Source organism: Eretmochelys imbricata, chromosome 1 (assembly GCF_965152235.1).
Source record: "Eretmochelys imbricata isolate rEreImb1 chromosome 1, rEreImb1.hap1, whole genome shotgun sequence".
Taxonomy (NCBI): Eukaryota; Metazoa; Chordata; order Testudines; family Cheloniidae; genus Eretmochelys; species Eretmochelys imbricata.
This window is the reverse complement of record NC_135572.1, coordinates 12,558,488-12,576,707: the sequence shown is the minus strand read 5'-3', so window position 1 is coordinate 12,576,707 and position 18,220 is coordinate 12,558,488. Positions and strand designations below refer to the sequence as shown.

Genomic DNA, 18,220 nt, shown 5'->3' with positions numbered 1-18,220 from the left:
TTCACTGTTGGCAGGTCTCTCTGGTGAGATCTTACAGACATAAACATCCTCGATGTAGCATGGATTGTAAAGACCCCAGAGCACAGATTAGGAGTTTAGCTCTCATCTTCCTTAGCCATCTTTCTCCCAACGTAGTTTTCTGAATGCTACCCTCTGCCCTGTGGACGGCTGAGTTTCAGAGGTGATGTGATCCATGGAGATATTTGTCTTTACTCAGACACCACTCCCCTTGTCCCTGAGCACAAACTGCAGGATCAAGTCCATAACTTCATCGATTTTAAGGCCAGCAGGGATCACTCTAGTCTGACCTCCTGCTCAAAACAGGCAACAGAATTTCACTCTGCAGTGGAAGGAACTATTCTTCTATAACTGAATCCTTTGAAAAGTCCTCTCCTTTAGGATCTTTGAGGATGGAAGGTGCGACATTAATGGTCTCATTGTTTCATTGCTAGGGCCCTACCAAATTCACAGTCCATTTTGGTCAATTTCATGATCATAGGATTTAAAAAATACTACATTTCATGATTTCAGCTATTTAAATCTGAAATTTCGTGGTGTTGTAATTGTAGGGGTCCTGACCCAAAAAGGAGTTGGGGGGGGGTCACAAGATTATTGTAGGGGGTTGCGGCCCTGCTAGCCTTTACTTCTACACTGCTGCTGGAGGCGGTGCTGCCTTCAGAGCTGGGCTCCCGCCCAACAGCTGCTGCTCTCCAGCCACCCAGCTCTGAAGGCAGAGCAGAAGTAAGGGTGGCAATAACACAATCCCCCCAAAATAAACCTTGTGACCCCCCTGCAACTCCCTTTTGGGTCAGGACCCCCAATTTGAGAAACTCTGGCCTCCCCTGTGAAATCTGTATAGTATAGGGTAAAAGACTAGATTTCATGGGGAGGAGATGAGACTTCACAGTCTGTGATGCGTTTTTCATGGCTGTGAATTTGGTAGGGCCCTATTCATTGTACTCCCCCATCTGTCTCTTGTCTTATACTTAGACTGTAAGTATAAGATAATACTCTCTTTTTGTTCTGGGTTTGTACAGCACCTAGCACATGGGGTCCTGGTCCATATCTAGGGATCCTGGTGCCATGATAATACAAATAATAATTATTTATTAGTATTACATTCCCAATAGGGCAAGTTTCAGAGAGTCATCTGTAGTGAATATCCATCTGTCTTCTCTTCTCATATAGGTCACTGGAACAACTTCAGAGCCCAAACATCAGGGCTTAAGATGACAGAGAGTCCAGAGAAAGAAACAAAGAACTTGTAAAAAAAAAACACAAACAAATATATATATATGAAAAAGTTGCATTATTAAATAAACTCGCACAGCAATAAAAGGAAAAAAAGACGGATGTAAACTAAAAACTCAAGCAATCAAACCAACGACGACAACAGATCTGAGTCTGAAACACGGCTACAACCATGGATGTGACACCCTTTGGAATGTTCCCAGAGATGGGTTGGGGGACTCAACCCCTTGTCTCCTGCTCGTCAACGATTTCAGGTGTGCCAAAAAAGGAGGAGAAGACAGGAGTGGTGCACTGTGAAGAGAGAAAGTACGGGCTCTGGTTCCCACCTGCTTTGTATCTCTAGCCAGTATCATGGGCTACCAGTGAAACAGTACAGGAGTCTTATTCCTTCTACCGTTATCATCTTAAAGGAGACCTGCAAAGAGACAAAATCGCCTTTGTTTCCTTTTTAAGCATCGTTGTGATGTACAAAGCATTTGTTTTGTTTAAAATACAAACCAGCTATATTACTTTAGAAATATCAGCTCTTGAATCTGTTTTAGCTGGAAGACTCCTTGGAGGACTGGAGAACTAGTGATGTTATAAACCCATCATGGCAAATTTCCCAGGGATGTAGCCTCTTTGCAGACTGACCTAGGCCCTAATTCAGCCAGGAGTTCAAGTACAAAACATTAATCCCGTGAGTAGTCCCACTTCCTTCAGTGGAACTATTCATGTTCTTAAAGTTAGGTGACATGCTTAGGGTCCTGGCTGAATCAGGGTCCTAAATAGGGACAACAGAGAGGGAAGAGGATTTTTAGTTCAATTGTTTACAGAGCTTTATATTTCCTTTGATTTACTTACCACCTATTTCACTCAAACTCCTGACAAAGAGGAAGGAGGGAAAACCCTCTTTGTGAAGGATTCGAACATCCTTCACCCTCTGTCTTCAACTGAGAGACAAAGAAGCTCCCACTCCAGTTCTCTCGTCCTCGAAGGAGACCTCCAGCGACAAAATAGAGATGACAAGAGTTGACAGTCCTGATGTTTCTAAGGTGGGAAAGGGGCATATTTTTCTGGAAAACACTACGGGTGGAAGTGGCTAGGCCTCCTTTCTGCATAGAAAAAAATGCAGAACAAACAGATTATTTTTTCTCTTTGCAGGCCACATACATTTACTTTTCAAGGCCATACGGTGATGGGCAGCTCCAGGCTCTAAAAATTAAAACCCATTCATTATAGTGCTTAGAAAGCCCCATGATATCCAAGGGCCCAATTCATCCCTAGTGTAACTGCACCACCTTCAATGGATAAATTGGTTAGTCTCTAAGGTGCCACAAATACTCCTTTTCTTTTTGCGAATACAGACTAACATGGCTGCTACTCTGAAACCTTCAACAGGGTTACCCCAGGGTTGAATATGGGCCAAGGTGAATTTCCAACCCCCTATGGTTTCCCTGTGCTCATTTTTTTACTCTCCCCATTGAGAATTGCCACTGGCCTAGCGCTTTTGTTTGGTTTTATGAACTATAGGGAGTTCCCTGCATAGCTGCCCTCCCAGATAGACATTATCTAGGCAAAGCACCGGCTAACACAAGGATGGGCCCCTGATCCTTCACACAGCTTTTGCTCTGGTAATCCGACAAGAATGTTCCCCCACCGCTGGGGTGTGGCCAGGCTAACCAGACACCATTGTCACTCCTTTATTGTCAGTAGGTTCCTTTATGCACCTTTCTCACCCCCCTACTCCCCCCGAGCACACAGGTGATACAGTGCAAACCATACTCTGCTGTCAATGACACTTGTGTAAATACAGAACAAACCTACTGAAATCAATGGAGCCACTGCAGATTTACACCGGCGTGGCTTGGAGGAGAAGCAGGGCCATCACCTGTGCAGTGCCTATATGGCTCCTAGGGTAGTAGGTGAAGGCACTTGACAAAATGAATGTCGCTGAAGTTCCTCTGCGGTTGTTAAGTCCAGACCGTGAGAGGGCAGCAGAAACAGTTCCTTGTATCCATCGGCTGGGAGTTACACGTGGTAGAATGGGACTTAATCAATTAGCACAGCCTTCCACGTGGTAGCCAGACTTGGATATTAATAATGCCAGTATAAAGCCAGGGCAATGACATTGGCAGTGAGTCTGGCCCATTGACTGTAGCGTGTACATTACCAAAGCCTCTTGCATGGATGCGGTGTCAGCCAAAAATGTTCAAACTTGAGTGCCTAAAGCCAAGCACCCAACTCCGGGTGTTCAGGAGTGCACAGCACCTCTGCTTGCTATTGCATCCATGTGCGGGCCAGAGGAGTTAGCACTGCATTAGTCGTATCAGGCAGGCTCCTAGGTTACTGGGGTTGTCTTAAATCACCAGATCCATCTCACTGCAGTTCTAATCCCGACTTCAAATTCTGGGGAACCAAAGGCAGTTAAAGGCACCAAAATGAGCAATAAATGCCTCAGCACCTGCCAGCGATTCCCTGAAAAATTCAGCGTTTGCCAACGATAGTGCTTCCTGCTACTATCTACCGCATTAGGCTAAATCCTGAGGCATGTCTGATACCGCTGGGTGGTCACTGGTGGCTTCTTACTGGGAACCACAATACCCACCTGAATGCATGACAGCAATTTAGACACCTTCGCAGGTTCTTGCTGGCACATGTTTGCAAATGAGATGAACAGCACCACCCTGAACCAGCCCCATATTTCACCCCCTTATAGTAAGGGTCTCTGGGAGTTCCAGTCCCCGCTTTCCCCTGGCTCCAGGGGAGCAGTAAACTCGACCAGCCTTTCTCCTAGTGCAGGTTACTCCCACTCCGGGCAGTGCTGGCCATTGCCCTGGGCAGGGGCAGCTAAGGCTCTGCCTACTCGGGAGAGATGGGGAATTGAGGACCATCAGTAGCTGCCCTCCCCTCTTGCAGGGTCAGGAGACATGTAGACAGGGGTGTGAGGGGGGAGCCTTACATCCCTTTCCTCCCCTGCGTGGGCTTGCAGCCAGGCTCACACCTGAGCCCTGTCAGCTTGCAGGTGGAAGGAGATGGCGCTTTGCCTGACACACAGTAGCTGAGCGTGAAGCGCTTTCCCCTTGTCCCCAGCCTCAGGAGCTGCCTCTGACGGTAACCGCAGCCCCATACTGACGACCTCGCACACAAGGAGCATAGTCATCCCAGGTGCTCAGAGTCAGTCGGAGCTGAGGGTGCTCAGCGCTTCACGGGATCAGGCCCCGTGGAAGAAAATGCTGCTTCCCACCCCCATCGCCCATCCCAGTCAAAATGGCCTGGAGGTCCCTGCTGCTCTATCTTGTTGCTTAGGAACTGCCAGGAAACATTGAGGGTGGGGCCAGGGAAATCCTTCCTGGCAGGGGTGCCCGCAGTATGTGCAGGGGGCTGATGCAGCCCATGGTGTCATATAAAGTGGCACCCAGCCGTGCTCTCCCTGTGGCGGCTGGGTGAGGACTAAGCCGATCAGCAAGCAGGTTTGCACTGCTGACGACTCCAAGCAACAAGCAATTGCTGGTCCTTGATCCAGGCTGATCGGGGCAAACGCTATGGTTGTACTTATTTTCTATTGAAACTTTATGTTAATTTATAGGCAAATTAGGGGGCTGATCCTGCTCCCACCGAAATCAATGGCAAAGCTCCCAGTGGCAGAGGCACTGAGCCCTAGGCGTGGCCCCAGGGAGCCTGGTAAAATGCCACAGCCCTTGATGCCACACAGATTGGACATCCTCTCTTGGCTTATACTTACACGTCAATGAAAAACATTTCCTTGCTAACATAGCCTGCAAAGATGTAACCTCTGGAGTTCTCAGAGCTCTGGGGCTGAGATCTAAACAATGCACTAAGGTAGCTCTTAAACACATTATTATGCCGGCATATATATATAATCTATCTCTCTATATATATCTTACATAATATCTACTGACTATATTCACAGGAGGGAGCATCTCCCAAAGGGAAAGCGGAGCCATTTCTTCTCTGTCCATACAAGGATGGTGCTCGGTAGCACTGACGTGTACACTGACCGGCAATAGCTTTGGGGGATTGTCAGATGGTTTGGTATAGGTATTTATCCCTGGGTTTGATTTTGTTAAATCTATTTATTTGGAGATCCATATCTGTCTGATGAATCTGATTAAAGTGTTTCTAAATCCACATTCCTGGCACCTTCTTTTGTTTTCTAGGGTTGCTACGGTATTTTTCATACCTATGCATCATAGACCCCACACTGCCTCTATTTAGCCAAGGCTCCCGTTGCCATGGTACCTGAGCACCTATATGACACTATTGCTATAGTATCCCCATTGTACAGATGGGGAACTGAGGCAGACAGAGTCTAAAGCCCAGATCCTCAAAGATATTTAGGTGCCTAACTATCATTGAAATCAGTGGCAGTTCAGAGCCTAAATGACTTGCCCAAGGTCACACAGGATGTCTATGGCAGAGTCGACAACTGAACCCAGGTCATCTGTATTCCAAGCTAGTGCCCTGCTCACTCAACCATCCTTCCTCTTTATAAAATGTAGATAACAGAGACTCTCCTTTGCCGCATGTGGTGAGGGCTTGGTCCTGGGTGGGGTGGGTGGTTAAATTCTTTCCCTGCCTCTGCTTTGGAGTTCAGAGTGGCCTACATGTAACACAGCAAGATCAGTGAAGCTCTAAGGGCTGCAGGGCTTTGCTGCAGTATTTTGAATAAAGAACAGGAGAACTTTATAAAGTGTGCAGAAAACGAGCACGGTGCATGGAACATCCATTGCTAGCAAGGGAAATCTGGCTCAGGATTACAATTAATTATAATTAGTATTAGAGGCGCTGCAAGCGGCCCCACCCCAGATTCAGGACCCCATTGTGCTAGGCACTGTACATATGCAGGAGACAGGCCGCGCCCCCAAAAGCTTACACTCTACAAAGCCATGACAGACAAAGGCTGGGAAGGGGAAAAGAGTCTCAGAGAGGAAGTGGCTTGGCCAAGATTACACAGGACGTTATTGGCCAAGCCCAAGACTAGGACCCCAGTCTTCTGCGTGCTAGGCTAGGAGGATGCAGTACTGGGCATACAGTCTGATGTGAGGAATGGCAGGAGCAAGCTGCAGTGCAAAGGACACATGATCCACTCCTCAGTGTCGCCTCCCAGCATGCTGGCAAGGGGAGGAAGATTTGCTTAGCCCATTCTACAGATGAAAGAAGTGGGGCATAGCCAGACTTACGGTCTGAACCTTCCACCACTTCTTAACCTCCCAGCAGCATCAAGAGTGACGTGTGTCCCTTGTCAGTTCTATGCACCAAGGAGGTCCTCTTCACTCCAGGGCCAGCCAGAACTCCTCCCCCTCGGGGCTCTCACTGTGACCATCCGTATGAGGGGCTTCTACAGCGCCCGTCACCTGAGTATCTAGTTTGTTGAGATACTACTGGATAATAATGGAAATGAACTAGTAATAATAACAAAGAAAAGACAGCGTATGCTTTGAAGAGAAAATTGCTCCAGGGTCTGCTGCATTAGCCATTGCCTTGGCCACGGATCTCAAACTCAGGCCTGTGGGAGTTGTAAAGTAAGAGCCTTACCGTCGGCATCGCCGCCTTATACGCTCAGATGAGGAAGCTGCAGCAGGCACCCCACACCCAGGGGCTACAGCCCTTGACTCAGTGGGATCAGCTGACTAGCAGCAGACTGCTGATTGGACACCTCTTAGTATAAAGCTTCCTGTACTTGCCCCACCCCTTGTCTGAACAACTTGTCTCGTAGGCCTGTTGCTGCCCACCCATCCCTCATCTCCCGAGACCAAACTCCTGCTCATCAAAGCCAGTCTTCTGACCTGCCAGAAGCCCAGCCTGCCAAGCCTGTCCCGGGGTCTGCCCGTTCCCCATGTTGGCCAGCCTGTCCCTGCGCCTTGCCTGCTCACCCACTGCCTTTCGCTCCTGGACTGACACCCAGCGGCTGAACCTGTCTGCACCCCGGACTGTGCAACCCCATTCGCCTTTCAAACAGCAACATCTCACTGATCTCTTGATGAGCCCCAGCTGCTCCCTACCCACATGCATCGAGCATGCCCACCCGCCACCTGGCCTCAGCCCAGGGCTCAACCCCATGACCCAGCCTGCTCCTAGTGAGCTGTGACAGTGGACGGCACCGTTGCTGCACTCATCCATGAGTGTACGTAGGCCTTCTGGGGGCATGTGCCATTGGTCCTCGCGCCCCAGTCCGCTGAGCCACTCTATGATTCTCTCTCAGTGAATGGCAGGAGAATGTACGTGTCTTTTGGGGCACCTGGGGGGAATTGTGGGAAGGAATAGGAGGACTATCAGCCCTCGAGTGGCTTAGCTATGTCCTCACTCCAACGTGGGTGGGTTACCAGTCTGAGTGAAAGCAGCACCCCAGCTGTGACCCATCCCCCCAGTCAGGGCAGCTAGTCTGGGTTGAAAGTCCCAAACTCAGGTGAGAAGGTTTTGTGTGGGGACAAGAGGGGGATTGCGGGCAATCCCCGAATCAGAGCCCAGGCTAACTCTGCAGTGAAGACAGACCCTCAGGGAGAACAGCTGAGACCCACAGATTCCAAGTCCAGAAGGGAGCATGGTGATGATCTAGACTAACCTCCCACATAACCTAGGCCATTTCACCCAGTGATTCTGCCTCCAGCTCATTAACGTGTGTTAAACTAGAGTCACCTAAGCTTGATGTAAAGGATTCCAAGTGGCAGAGAAGCCACCCCAATTCCTAGGAAACCTGTCTCAGTGGTTCATTTCCCTTGGTGCTAAACCTGTGAGCTTTGGGGCTGCACCAAGCAGGCTGAGGGCTCGTCTACACTTAAAGCGCTGCACCAGTGCAGCTGCGTCGCTGGGTAAAATGCAACCTGTGCTGACGGGAGAGCTTCTCCCATTGGTGTAGGCGCTTACCTCCCTGCGAGGTGGGAGCTGTGTCGACGGGAGAAGCCCTGCAGTAGACACAGCACTGTCGACACCGAGAGTTTGGTCGATATAAGTGTCTCTCGGGGTTTCTCCACACGCCTGAGCAATGGAGTTGTACCAACATAAGTCTGTAGTGTAGACCAGGGCTAAGTCAAGATCTAGTTTGCTGGGAGCTGCGTGTGAGGCTGAGGTCCCAGGACAGGGACCCAGCCAACTCTCTGTGCGAAGACAGCTCCTCGCAAGTAAATCTAGTCTAACTCTCAGATTGGACACTTCAGTAATTGACACCGAAGTAAATGCCAGTTTAAAAAACGTCGTAGCTGACATTTGAAAACTGGGTTTCCCGTTTGACTCCCAGGTGTAGTCTTGTAGCCAGTGGAGAGCCAGCACAAACATTTAGCTGTTTGATCTAAATGAGATGTCCAGGGCTGCCACACAGCACCTAACGACATTCTGTACCTGAGAAGCAGGGTGCTCTTTCTTTACTGGGGTAGCCCTTCCTTCGCTCAGTACAGTGTGACATTTTACTCATGGCTTCTGAGGTAGCCTTGCAGGGTACAGAGCAAAACACGCTGTACGGGCCTTGCAAACTCCAGGTCATCATGTATTCTAATCCACTCAGCAGATCCAAAACTAACTGCCCTTTGCTCCAGAAGCCAGTAGTTTCAGATAATGCTATTTAATGTCTAAACACATGCTCCATTCCATGGAACTACAATGCCACCGTCTGATGTATTCAATTGGAGATACAACAGGAGCGTAGGAATGGCCAGACCAGACCAAACGGGTTGTCCATCGGGGCTTGTATCTCTGACAGTGACTGGTAATCCACAGGAAGTTTGTAAGAAACCCTGCAGTGAAAAATTATAAAATAACACATCCATAGAGGAAATTTCTTCATAACCTCCATCAGTTAGTGGCTAGTTTATTCCACCAAGCGTGTGGCTTTATATCCCTTCTAAACAAAAATATTGTATCCTGTCTGGTATACCTGTGGAGTCTCATTATCTGTATAAATGACAAATCCTTCTCAGAAACCTGCTAAGCTTTTGTCTTCATTAGCATGTGGCAGTGAGTTCCCCAGGTTAATTATGTATTGTGCAGCAAAATATTGCCTGCTATCCATTTTAAATGTCCTGCCTTTCAATTTTGTTTGGTGCCCCCTTATTCTAGGGTAAATAGGAGAGCATGATTTACCTTCTTGTCCCATTCATTATTTTCTCTTATTTAGCTCCTCTCTTAACTAAACAGTCCTGTGATGAAGCAGAGAAACTGCTTGCCAGCACAGCAGGGGTTAAAGAGAGCCTTTGGCCCCAGCTAGCCCCGTCCCAGTTCTAACTGGAACCAATGCCAAGTCTGGAGGGGGAGAAAAGGAAAGAGCCGGGCTCAGTTCGGGGCTGACTGGCAAAGAGGCAGGAGCTAGCTGCCTCCCTGCCTGAGGGGAAGGATCACTAGCCTGCCGGCCAAGGCAGGCCCTGGGCGTAAGCCCTGTCTCCCCAACCGAGGGAGACTATGGAGGAGACGGAGCAGCCTCTGACAGTGAAGACAGAGACACTGGGGGGCTTGGCCTCACCAGCTTGCGGCTGCCCCACTCAAAGGAGTCCGGGACCGTGGCAGGGCGCTGCCCAAGATCCACGAGAGGGCGCTGTGGGATGCAAGCCACTCAGTGAACGGGACTAGAGGGGCCATGCTCCAAACTGAACAGACACTGGTAGGAAGTAGCCCAGGTCCGTGGATTTAGACTCCCTGCCACTCCCTGGTCAGAGGTTGACGCACACAGAGCCCTGAGCTGAGACCCGGTGGAAAGGGGGGCCCGAGTCCACATATCCTCCCCGGCCTTAAAGACTGAGCTCCTTGACCAAGCAGGGAGCTGAAAGCCAAGCACTCTAACCACTAGGCCGCCCGGTCCTCCAAGCCCCCTGTCACAAGTCCCAGTCTTTTCAGTCTCTCTTCATGTACCATACACCCTGCATGGAACATTGCACAGAAATTCAGTGTCACTCCATGGTACATTCCATGGAAATACAATGCCCCTGCATGGTATATGCTATGGAAATAGATTTATCTATTATTAATTATTAGTTATTATTATTAATTATTATTATTGCAGCCCCAGCCCTGGACCAGGACCCCATTGTGCAAGGCATTGCACAAATGCAGAACAAAAAGTCGGTCTGTGAAGACTCTAATCATGACTTTTGCACTATGTAACTGATGCTGTAACTAGCCCATATTCCCTCACGGGTGGAGCTTTCTTTATTTTCTAGCTTCATTGCACGGCCATTTGCTGACTACCCCAAAATTGCATAGTGCTTTCTGTGTCCCCTGCTAACAGAAACCTGCCTTGGGACCCTTGCAACGCTGCCGCCAGATCTCTATTGCCTTGACCTCAGCTGCTGTGATGTGTTTTATTTATCCTTTTATTGCAGCCATACCTTGGGATGCTGTCATAAAAGCCACCCCATAAATTTTATATTGAACAGTAAAACACTTTCCTTTTGGCGGCCGTTCCCACCGTTCTGACATGGTAAGGCAGGCCAATGAGCTTGCGCTGTGGTGCACACATTAATCATGGACCTGTGCTCGCCCCCGTAAAGTGCTATAGTTTTGCTACTTAACAGCTGGCAGGTTATCTTGTGCCTCGACTCACGCTGCACTTGCACAATGGAAAAAAACCCAAGACATCTCTGGGGTTTTTTTTAGGAGCAATCCTGACAGCTAATCACTTGGCACCAGGCAGCTATAAAATGGAAATTCAATGCAGGGAATCATCTTGCTGCACCAGTAGGGTTACGGACTGCCCCTGGAAGAGTACACAGATGAGCTCTGTTTCTCCCCACTTGGCCCCTTTGCACTGCCCTACTTCATTGGAGCTGGGGCTGTCCCTGTTATAATAATAATCAGGCCACGCAGACATACAGAGACAGCAGACTGGTGTTCATCTGTCATCAGAGCACCGTTAACGGGCTAGAGTTATTTGGATGAAAAATTCCTGAAGTGGGGCACCCCCAGGGACACACATCTCGAAGGACCTCAGTTCCTGCACAAAGTGAGTAAACTTCTCTTCTTAAACAGGGAATGTACTAAATTAAACTGAAGACGATCACCACGTACAGGCCGGTAAAGGCCTTTAGGTTCCTTAACAACTAGGTGTTTCACTAGCTCATTGATACTATCTTAGTAAATAAATAGTCTCAGGAACGGGCTAGAGAATATGCATAGCTTTGCCCTCTAGTGGATGGAGTCAGAACTGTACAACTGTATGTGTATGTCATAGGCTAGTGGGTTCTCAATCTTCTCCATGTGCAACCCCTCTTCCGTACTGGGACTCCACAGTCTCGTAGCAATATGGGATGGGTATGCTGGTTGTGATCCTCTGACACCTTTTCAAGATCCCCCGGGCAAGAATCCCAGTTGTAGACCACACAGTGCTAGCAGTTAATGACAATTCTACAGGAGCTCAAGTGTTAGGGAGTCAATGCTTTTACAGCCAGAGGACGTGGGTTTTATCTCCATTGCCACCATGATGCTCCAAGTCGCAAAGGGGTCACAGGTTTGACACTATCTTGAAGCTAACATGCAATGTCACCTTGGACACCGACTGTTACTGGAGACCCTCCATTTCTCTATTGACTACAAAAGTGAATTCAGTGCTACTTAGCTCGTACACAAGATCAATAGAACAGCAAGTTTCCCCCATAGCTCTCCCTCCTCATGGGTAGGGTTGCTGTCTTATAGGATTTTTTTCCCAGCATGCTTTTCTAGGGACTAGCCCTTTAAATCTGGCACATATCAGCATCTGTAGTTTTAAAGTAGCCATTTTGCAGCCTGCTGTATATCCCTCCCTTCTAGCTGGTCAGTACTTTTGTTATGTCCCCGTTATATTTTCCATTTCTTGTTCCAACAAGAACTGGCACATACAATGCTTAGCAATTAATTCATTTATCGTTAAATACAGTTAACACTCAATATTAACAGGCCTTTGGTCAACTGAGATTATAAATTCTCTGAGGCAGGTATTGTCTCTTTGTTCTGTGTTTGTACAGCACCTGACACAATGGGGGGGCTAATCCGAGAGTGGAGCTTGTTACTGCAGTGCAAGTGATTATTAATAATGATCACCTTATCAAAAAGGACCTAAAGCAGCATTTTCAAAATGAGCAACCTGTCCTCTGAACCTGCCCCCACCTCCCACAAAGCCATCCTACATTCCTCATGTATTGATTATTGTTTTATTTAGAGTAGAGAAAAATGGAAGGAAAAATCTTGCTCTGCCCACCCTACCATCCCATCTCATTCAGGTCTTGGCCGCTGTGTGTCTTGTGTACAAATTTTGAAGCAAATTTTGTCTTTAAAAACCTTTTTGTGGCTCTGTTTCAGCCAGCTCTTGTTACTATGGGGAGGGGGCACAGTGAGAATACAGGGTAGGCGTGTGCATCTTGAGTAATAAACAGTTACACTTTGATAGCACTTCTAGATCCCAAACCATGTTCCAGACGTGAGTAAGCATCATGATCAACTCCCTTTTCTTTCTTACACCGGTGGGTTAACTGTAGCACACAGAGCGTAAGGCCAGTTGTTTCCTCAAATGGCCACTGACTGTCTCCATTTTTGGGTGCCCAACTTAAGACACCTGGGGTCCGATCTTCAGCACTGCGGAGCACCTGCTGCTCCCATTGACTTCAATTAATATGGAAAAAGAATAGCCAACCCTGGATCTGTCGCACTGCATGGAAGGGATTTGCTGCTTTGCTTTGAACTAATTCCTTATCTTTTCTTGCTACAAAATTCAAACCTAGATCTGGATTTCCAGCAACCCAGCATTCCAGCGCTTCACATTTCGGCTTTTGAGTCAGGCCCATCTCTCGTCTGTCTGTCAGTGTGACGAAAATGACACTTCAAAGCCTGTCAAAGTTCATGGAGGGGGCTGCTTAGGGAACAGAAGCGGTCTTGTGGTTAGAGCATTAACCTAGGGCTGGAAAACCTTGGGTTCCATTCTTGGCTTCCACTTCCTTGACTGTGGAGAAGCCCCATGATTGCTTTGGGCCTATGTTTCCCCTCCACAAAATGGAAATAAAGCCACTTCCTTTCTCCAGTCTGATGTCTTGTTTCTTGAGACAGTCGGGTCCCTGGCGCAAGGGCCATTCTTATTGTGCTTTACATACAGAACCAGGTTCATTGGTGCCTGTAACACTGTGACAGCTGCCCTCTTGGCAGACACACAGGGATTGAACCTTGGGTACCTCCAGAACTAAAAGCATGAGCTACTCTAGCTTGAGCCAAGGCTTTGTAGCTAGGGGTTGTAATAATTCATATCCACTGCACATTGGTACAGGTCCTATAACATGCTCACCAGAGGGGGGTTACACTATCATAATACAAGTATTTCATTTTTAGCTAGTATAAAATACTGAAATAAATCCATTAGCCTGTAGGAGCTCTAAAGTCATGTTATTATGCTGCACATCACTGCCAGTTAAAACTTTCAGGCAACAGCAGTGATCAAACTTATCTCTTCTTGTGTTCATAGATTCCAAAGCTATTGTGATCCTCTAGTCTGACACCCCCCCGCCCCCCCACGTAGAACATAGACCACAGAACTTCCCCAAAATAATCCCTGGTTGAACTAGAACATATCTTAAAAACAAAAACAAAATCCATCCAATCTTGATTTAAAATTTGGCAGTCATAGAGAATCCATCACAACTCTTGCGAAGGTGTTTCAGTGGTTAATGAATTCCCCTCACTGTTAAAAAAATTCACCTTATTTCCAGTCTGAATTTGTCTAGCTTCAACTTCTAGCCATTGGCTCTTGTTATACCTTTGTCTTCTAGACTGAAGAGCACATTAGCAAATACGTGTTCCCCACGTAAATACTTATAGATTTTGATCAAGTCACCCCTTAACTTTCTCTTTTTTGAACTAAATAGATAAGGAAGTCATTCACTGTAAGGCAGGTTTTCTAATCTTTTAATCATTCTCGTGGCTCTTCTCTGAACCCTCTCCAATTCATCAACATCCTTTTTGAATTGTGCCGGCCGCAGTTGCACCAGCACCAAATATAGAGTTAAAATAACCTCTCTACTCCTACTTGAGAGTCCTGTTTATGCAGCTAAGGATCACATTAGCCCTTTGGGACCCAAAACCACGTTCAGCTGATAATCCACCATGACTGCCAAATCATTTCCAGAGTCACTGCTTCTGAGGATAGAGTCCCCCAACCTGTAAGGATTACCTACATTCTTTGTTCTAGATTTGATTTTGACAAATAGGGAGGAACTGGCTGAGAATTTGAAAGTGGAAGGCAGCTTGGGTGAAAGTGATCATGAAATGATAGAGTTCATGATTCTAAGGAATGGTAAGAGGGAGAACAGCACCATAAAGACAATGGATTTCAAGAAGGCAGACTTTAGCAACCTCAGGTTCCAACTACAATACCCATCTGCTGAAGTGAACAAACAGATTGACAGAGCCAGAAGAGAACCAAGAAGTTACCTACTACAGGACAGGCCCAACAAAGAAAATAACAGAACGCCACTAGCCATCACCTTCAGCCCCCAACTAAAACCTCTCCTGCGCATCATCAAAGATTTACAACCTATCCTGAAAAATGATCGCTCACTCTCACAGATCTTGGGAGACAGACCAGTCCTTGCTTACAGACAGCCCTCCAACCTGAAGCAAATACTCACCAGCAACCACACACCACACAACAAAAAAAACACTAACCCAGGAACCTGTCCTTGCAACAAAGCCCAATGCCAACTCTGTCCACATATTTATTCAAGTGACACCATCATGGGACCTAATCACATTAGCCACGACATCAGGGGCTCGTTCACCTGCTCATCTACCAATGTGATATATGCCATCATGTGCCAGCAATGCCCCTCTGCCATGTACATTGGCCAAACCGGATGGTCTCAACGCCAAAGAATAAATGGACACAAATCTGACATCAGGAATCATAACATTCAAAAACCGGTGGGAGAACACTTCAACCTCTCTGGCCACTCAGTAAAAGATTTATGGGTGGCAATTTTGCAACAGAAAAGCTTCAGAAACAGACTCCAATGAGAAACTGCTGAGCTTGAATTAATATGCAAACTAGATACCATTAACTTGGGTTTGAATAGAGACTGGGAGTGTCTGGGTCATTACACATACTGAATCTATTTCCCTAAGTTAAGTGTCCTCACACCTTCTTGTCAACTGTCTAACTAGGCCATCTTGATCATCACTACAAAACTTTTTTTTCTCCTGCTGATAATAGCTCATCTTAACTAATTAGCCTCTCACAGTTTGTATGGCAACTTCCAACTTATCTGTATGTGTGTATATATATATATCTATATATCTTACTATACGTTCCATTTTATGCATCCAATGAAGTGAGCTCTAGCTCACGAAAGCTTATGCTCTAATAAATTTGTTAGTCTCTAAGGTGCCACAAGTACTCCTGTTCTTTTTCGGATACAGACTAACATGGCTGCTACTCTGAAACCTGTCAGAAATGATTAAAGGTCTAGAAAACATGACCTATGAGGGAAGATTGAAAAAATTGGGTTTGTTTACTCTGGAGAAGAGAAGACTGAGGGGGGACATGATAACAGTTTTCAAGTACATAAAAGGTTGTTACAAGGAGGAGGGAGAAAAATTGTTAACCTCTTAGGATAGGACAAGAAACAATGGGTTTAAATTGCAGCAAGGGCGGTTTAGGTTGCACATTAGGAAAAACTTCCTAACTGTCAGAGTGGTTAAGCACTGGAATAAATTGCTTAGGGAGGTGTGGAATCTCCATCATTGGGGATTTTTAAGAGCAGGTTGGACAAACACCTGTCAGGGATGATCTAGATAATACTTAGTCCTGCCTTGAGTCCAGAAAACTGGACTAGATGACCTCTCTAGGTCCCTTCCAGTTCTATGATTCTATGATTAATGAAACTTGTAATCTCATCAAAAAAAGATATCAAGTTAGTTTGATAGGTTCTATTTTCCATAGAGAAAAACAAATACCTATGCATAGCTTTCATTGATCTGATGAAGGCATTTGATACAGTCCACAGACTGGGCCTTTTCATTGTTCTGAAGAAACTGGGGTGTCCCCACAAATTGTTGAAAATCATTTGTTCATTATATGAAGGTATGAGGGCAACTGTAGCCTATGAAAACATGGAATCAAATGCCTTTGACATCAACAACAGGGTGAAACAGGGCCCGGGGGGGTGTCTTAGCCCCAGTGCTCTTTAATATCTACATTTAATTCCTGCTTTTTCATGCATTTAAGGACAGTAGTGATGGTGTTTATCTTCAAACTAGTTGAAATGGAGGTTTGTTCAACATCTCAAGGTTTAGAGTGAAAACCAAGGGGAAACAGTTCTTAGATTGATTGGTTCTGAGAGATTTCCTGTTTGTGGATGAGGCAGCCTTGGTTGCCCACAGTGAAACTTGCCTGCAAAATCTCTTGGGTAGATTTCCTGTGTCATGCAAGTGCTTCAGGTTGACAATTAGTTTCAAGAAGACTGTGATCATGTACCAAGGGGTGGAAGAACCAATCCTTGATGTCACTCTGGAGAGTAAATCTCTTGGCACTGTCGACAGCTTTTGTTACTTGGGTTCTACGATCAGCAGGAGTCTTGACCCTTCAGACTGAACTGACGAACAGAATCGGAAAAGCAGCTAAGAATTCTGAGCTATTACAAAAACTAATATGGAATAACAGCAAATGATTGACTAAGCTGAAGATGCGAATCTACGTGACTTGTGTGCTGTCAGCCCTGCTTTATGGTTCAGAAACGTGGACTACATATGCTAGGTACATCAGGAGACTGAACAGCTTCCACATGAGATGCCTGCCCAAGATCCTGCAAATAAAGTAGGAAGACAAAATACTAAACACAGAGGTGCTGGAGCATGCAGGACTGACACACTTAGAAACTACTATCAAGAAGAGGAGGTTGCGATGACTCGGTCATGTCAGGAGAATGGGTGGAGACCATATCCCCAAGAATATTTTGTACACAGAGATTAGACCTGGCTCTAGAAAGCAGGGTTGGCCTTCATGGCGGTACCAAGATGTGTGCAAAAATGATATGAACTCGTTCAGCATCAATGTAGAAAGCTGGGAGGAGTGCGCAGTATCCCGTCCAATCTGGAGGGAATATCTGGCACAGGTTGCAGCTCAGCATGAAGGCTTTGATCCAGAGGATGGAAGCAAAGCGATAAAGAAGAAAGCAGCATGCTGTAATCTTGGACTCCAACTCAGACAACACATGGATCTGTGAAATTTGTAACAAGCTGTGTCGCTCCCAAATTGGTCTTGTCAGCCATAAGTGGACTCATCAGGCACCTGAGTAGACCTTTCGTGTGTACACCATGATCCAGTAGATCCATGGTTGCCTATATTTTCCACAAACCCATGTTGATTGGCATTAATTATATTACCCACCTTTAATTTTTTTATTAATCAAATCACACATTAGCCTCTCTATTATCTTGCCTGGGATCAATGTCAGACTGAAAGGCCTATAATTACCTGGCTCATCCCATTTATGGGCATGTCACCCTACTGCTTTAGCTGAAGGGGAAATCTCTCTGTCAGTAGTGTGGGGCCCAGCATGTGTATTTGTACAATTCTAATTCCATCCAGCAGAGGGTACACGCTAGCCAGCTAATTAGAATATTTATTTGAAATTTGCAGCAAAGTGAAACATATCTGTGTAACTTGTACAAGTTGGTGTTTTCTGTCTGTCAGGGCTAGTTCTTGCTCCTGAAAAATCAGCCCTGCCTGTCCAGTGGTTCTGCAACAGTGATTCTATTAGTGCCTTACTCTCGTACCTTTCATTCCCAAAGGTCCCAAAGCATTTTGCAAACTAAAGAAGCAAGTAAAACAGGATTATGGGGAAGGGTTTGGGAAAATGGGATCTTATGTCACCCTAAATTATCTTGGTGGGAGGAGAAGCAACCTGTCTCTCACCACCCCCAGTGTTACCAGAGGGACAGGCTGGGCCTGGTTCCCCACCTGTGAGAAGGGTTGGGACATCAGTAACTCCAGAGCACTTCCTTTCACCCCGTCTACCTAATGAGATTT

The 18,220-nt window shown here is 46.6% G+C and overlaps 1 protein-coding gene across 1 annotated transcript in view; it reads left to right on the top strand.

Annotated features, from left to right (window-relative positions):
- The window catches only part of CHRDL2 (chordin like 2), a 40,464-nt gene extending 39,196 nt beyond the window's left edge, over positions 1-1,268 (top strand). The window contains exon 11 of the mRNA XM_077808013.1: positions 1,189-1,268. Within this exon, the coding sequence (XP_077664139.1) occupies positions 1,189-1,268 (80 nt within the window). The remainder of the gene's footprint in view (positions 1-1,188) is intronic.
- Positions 1,269-18,220: the final 16,952 nt, after the last annotated feature.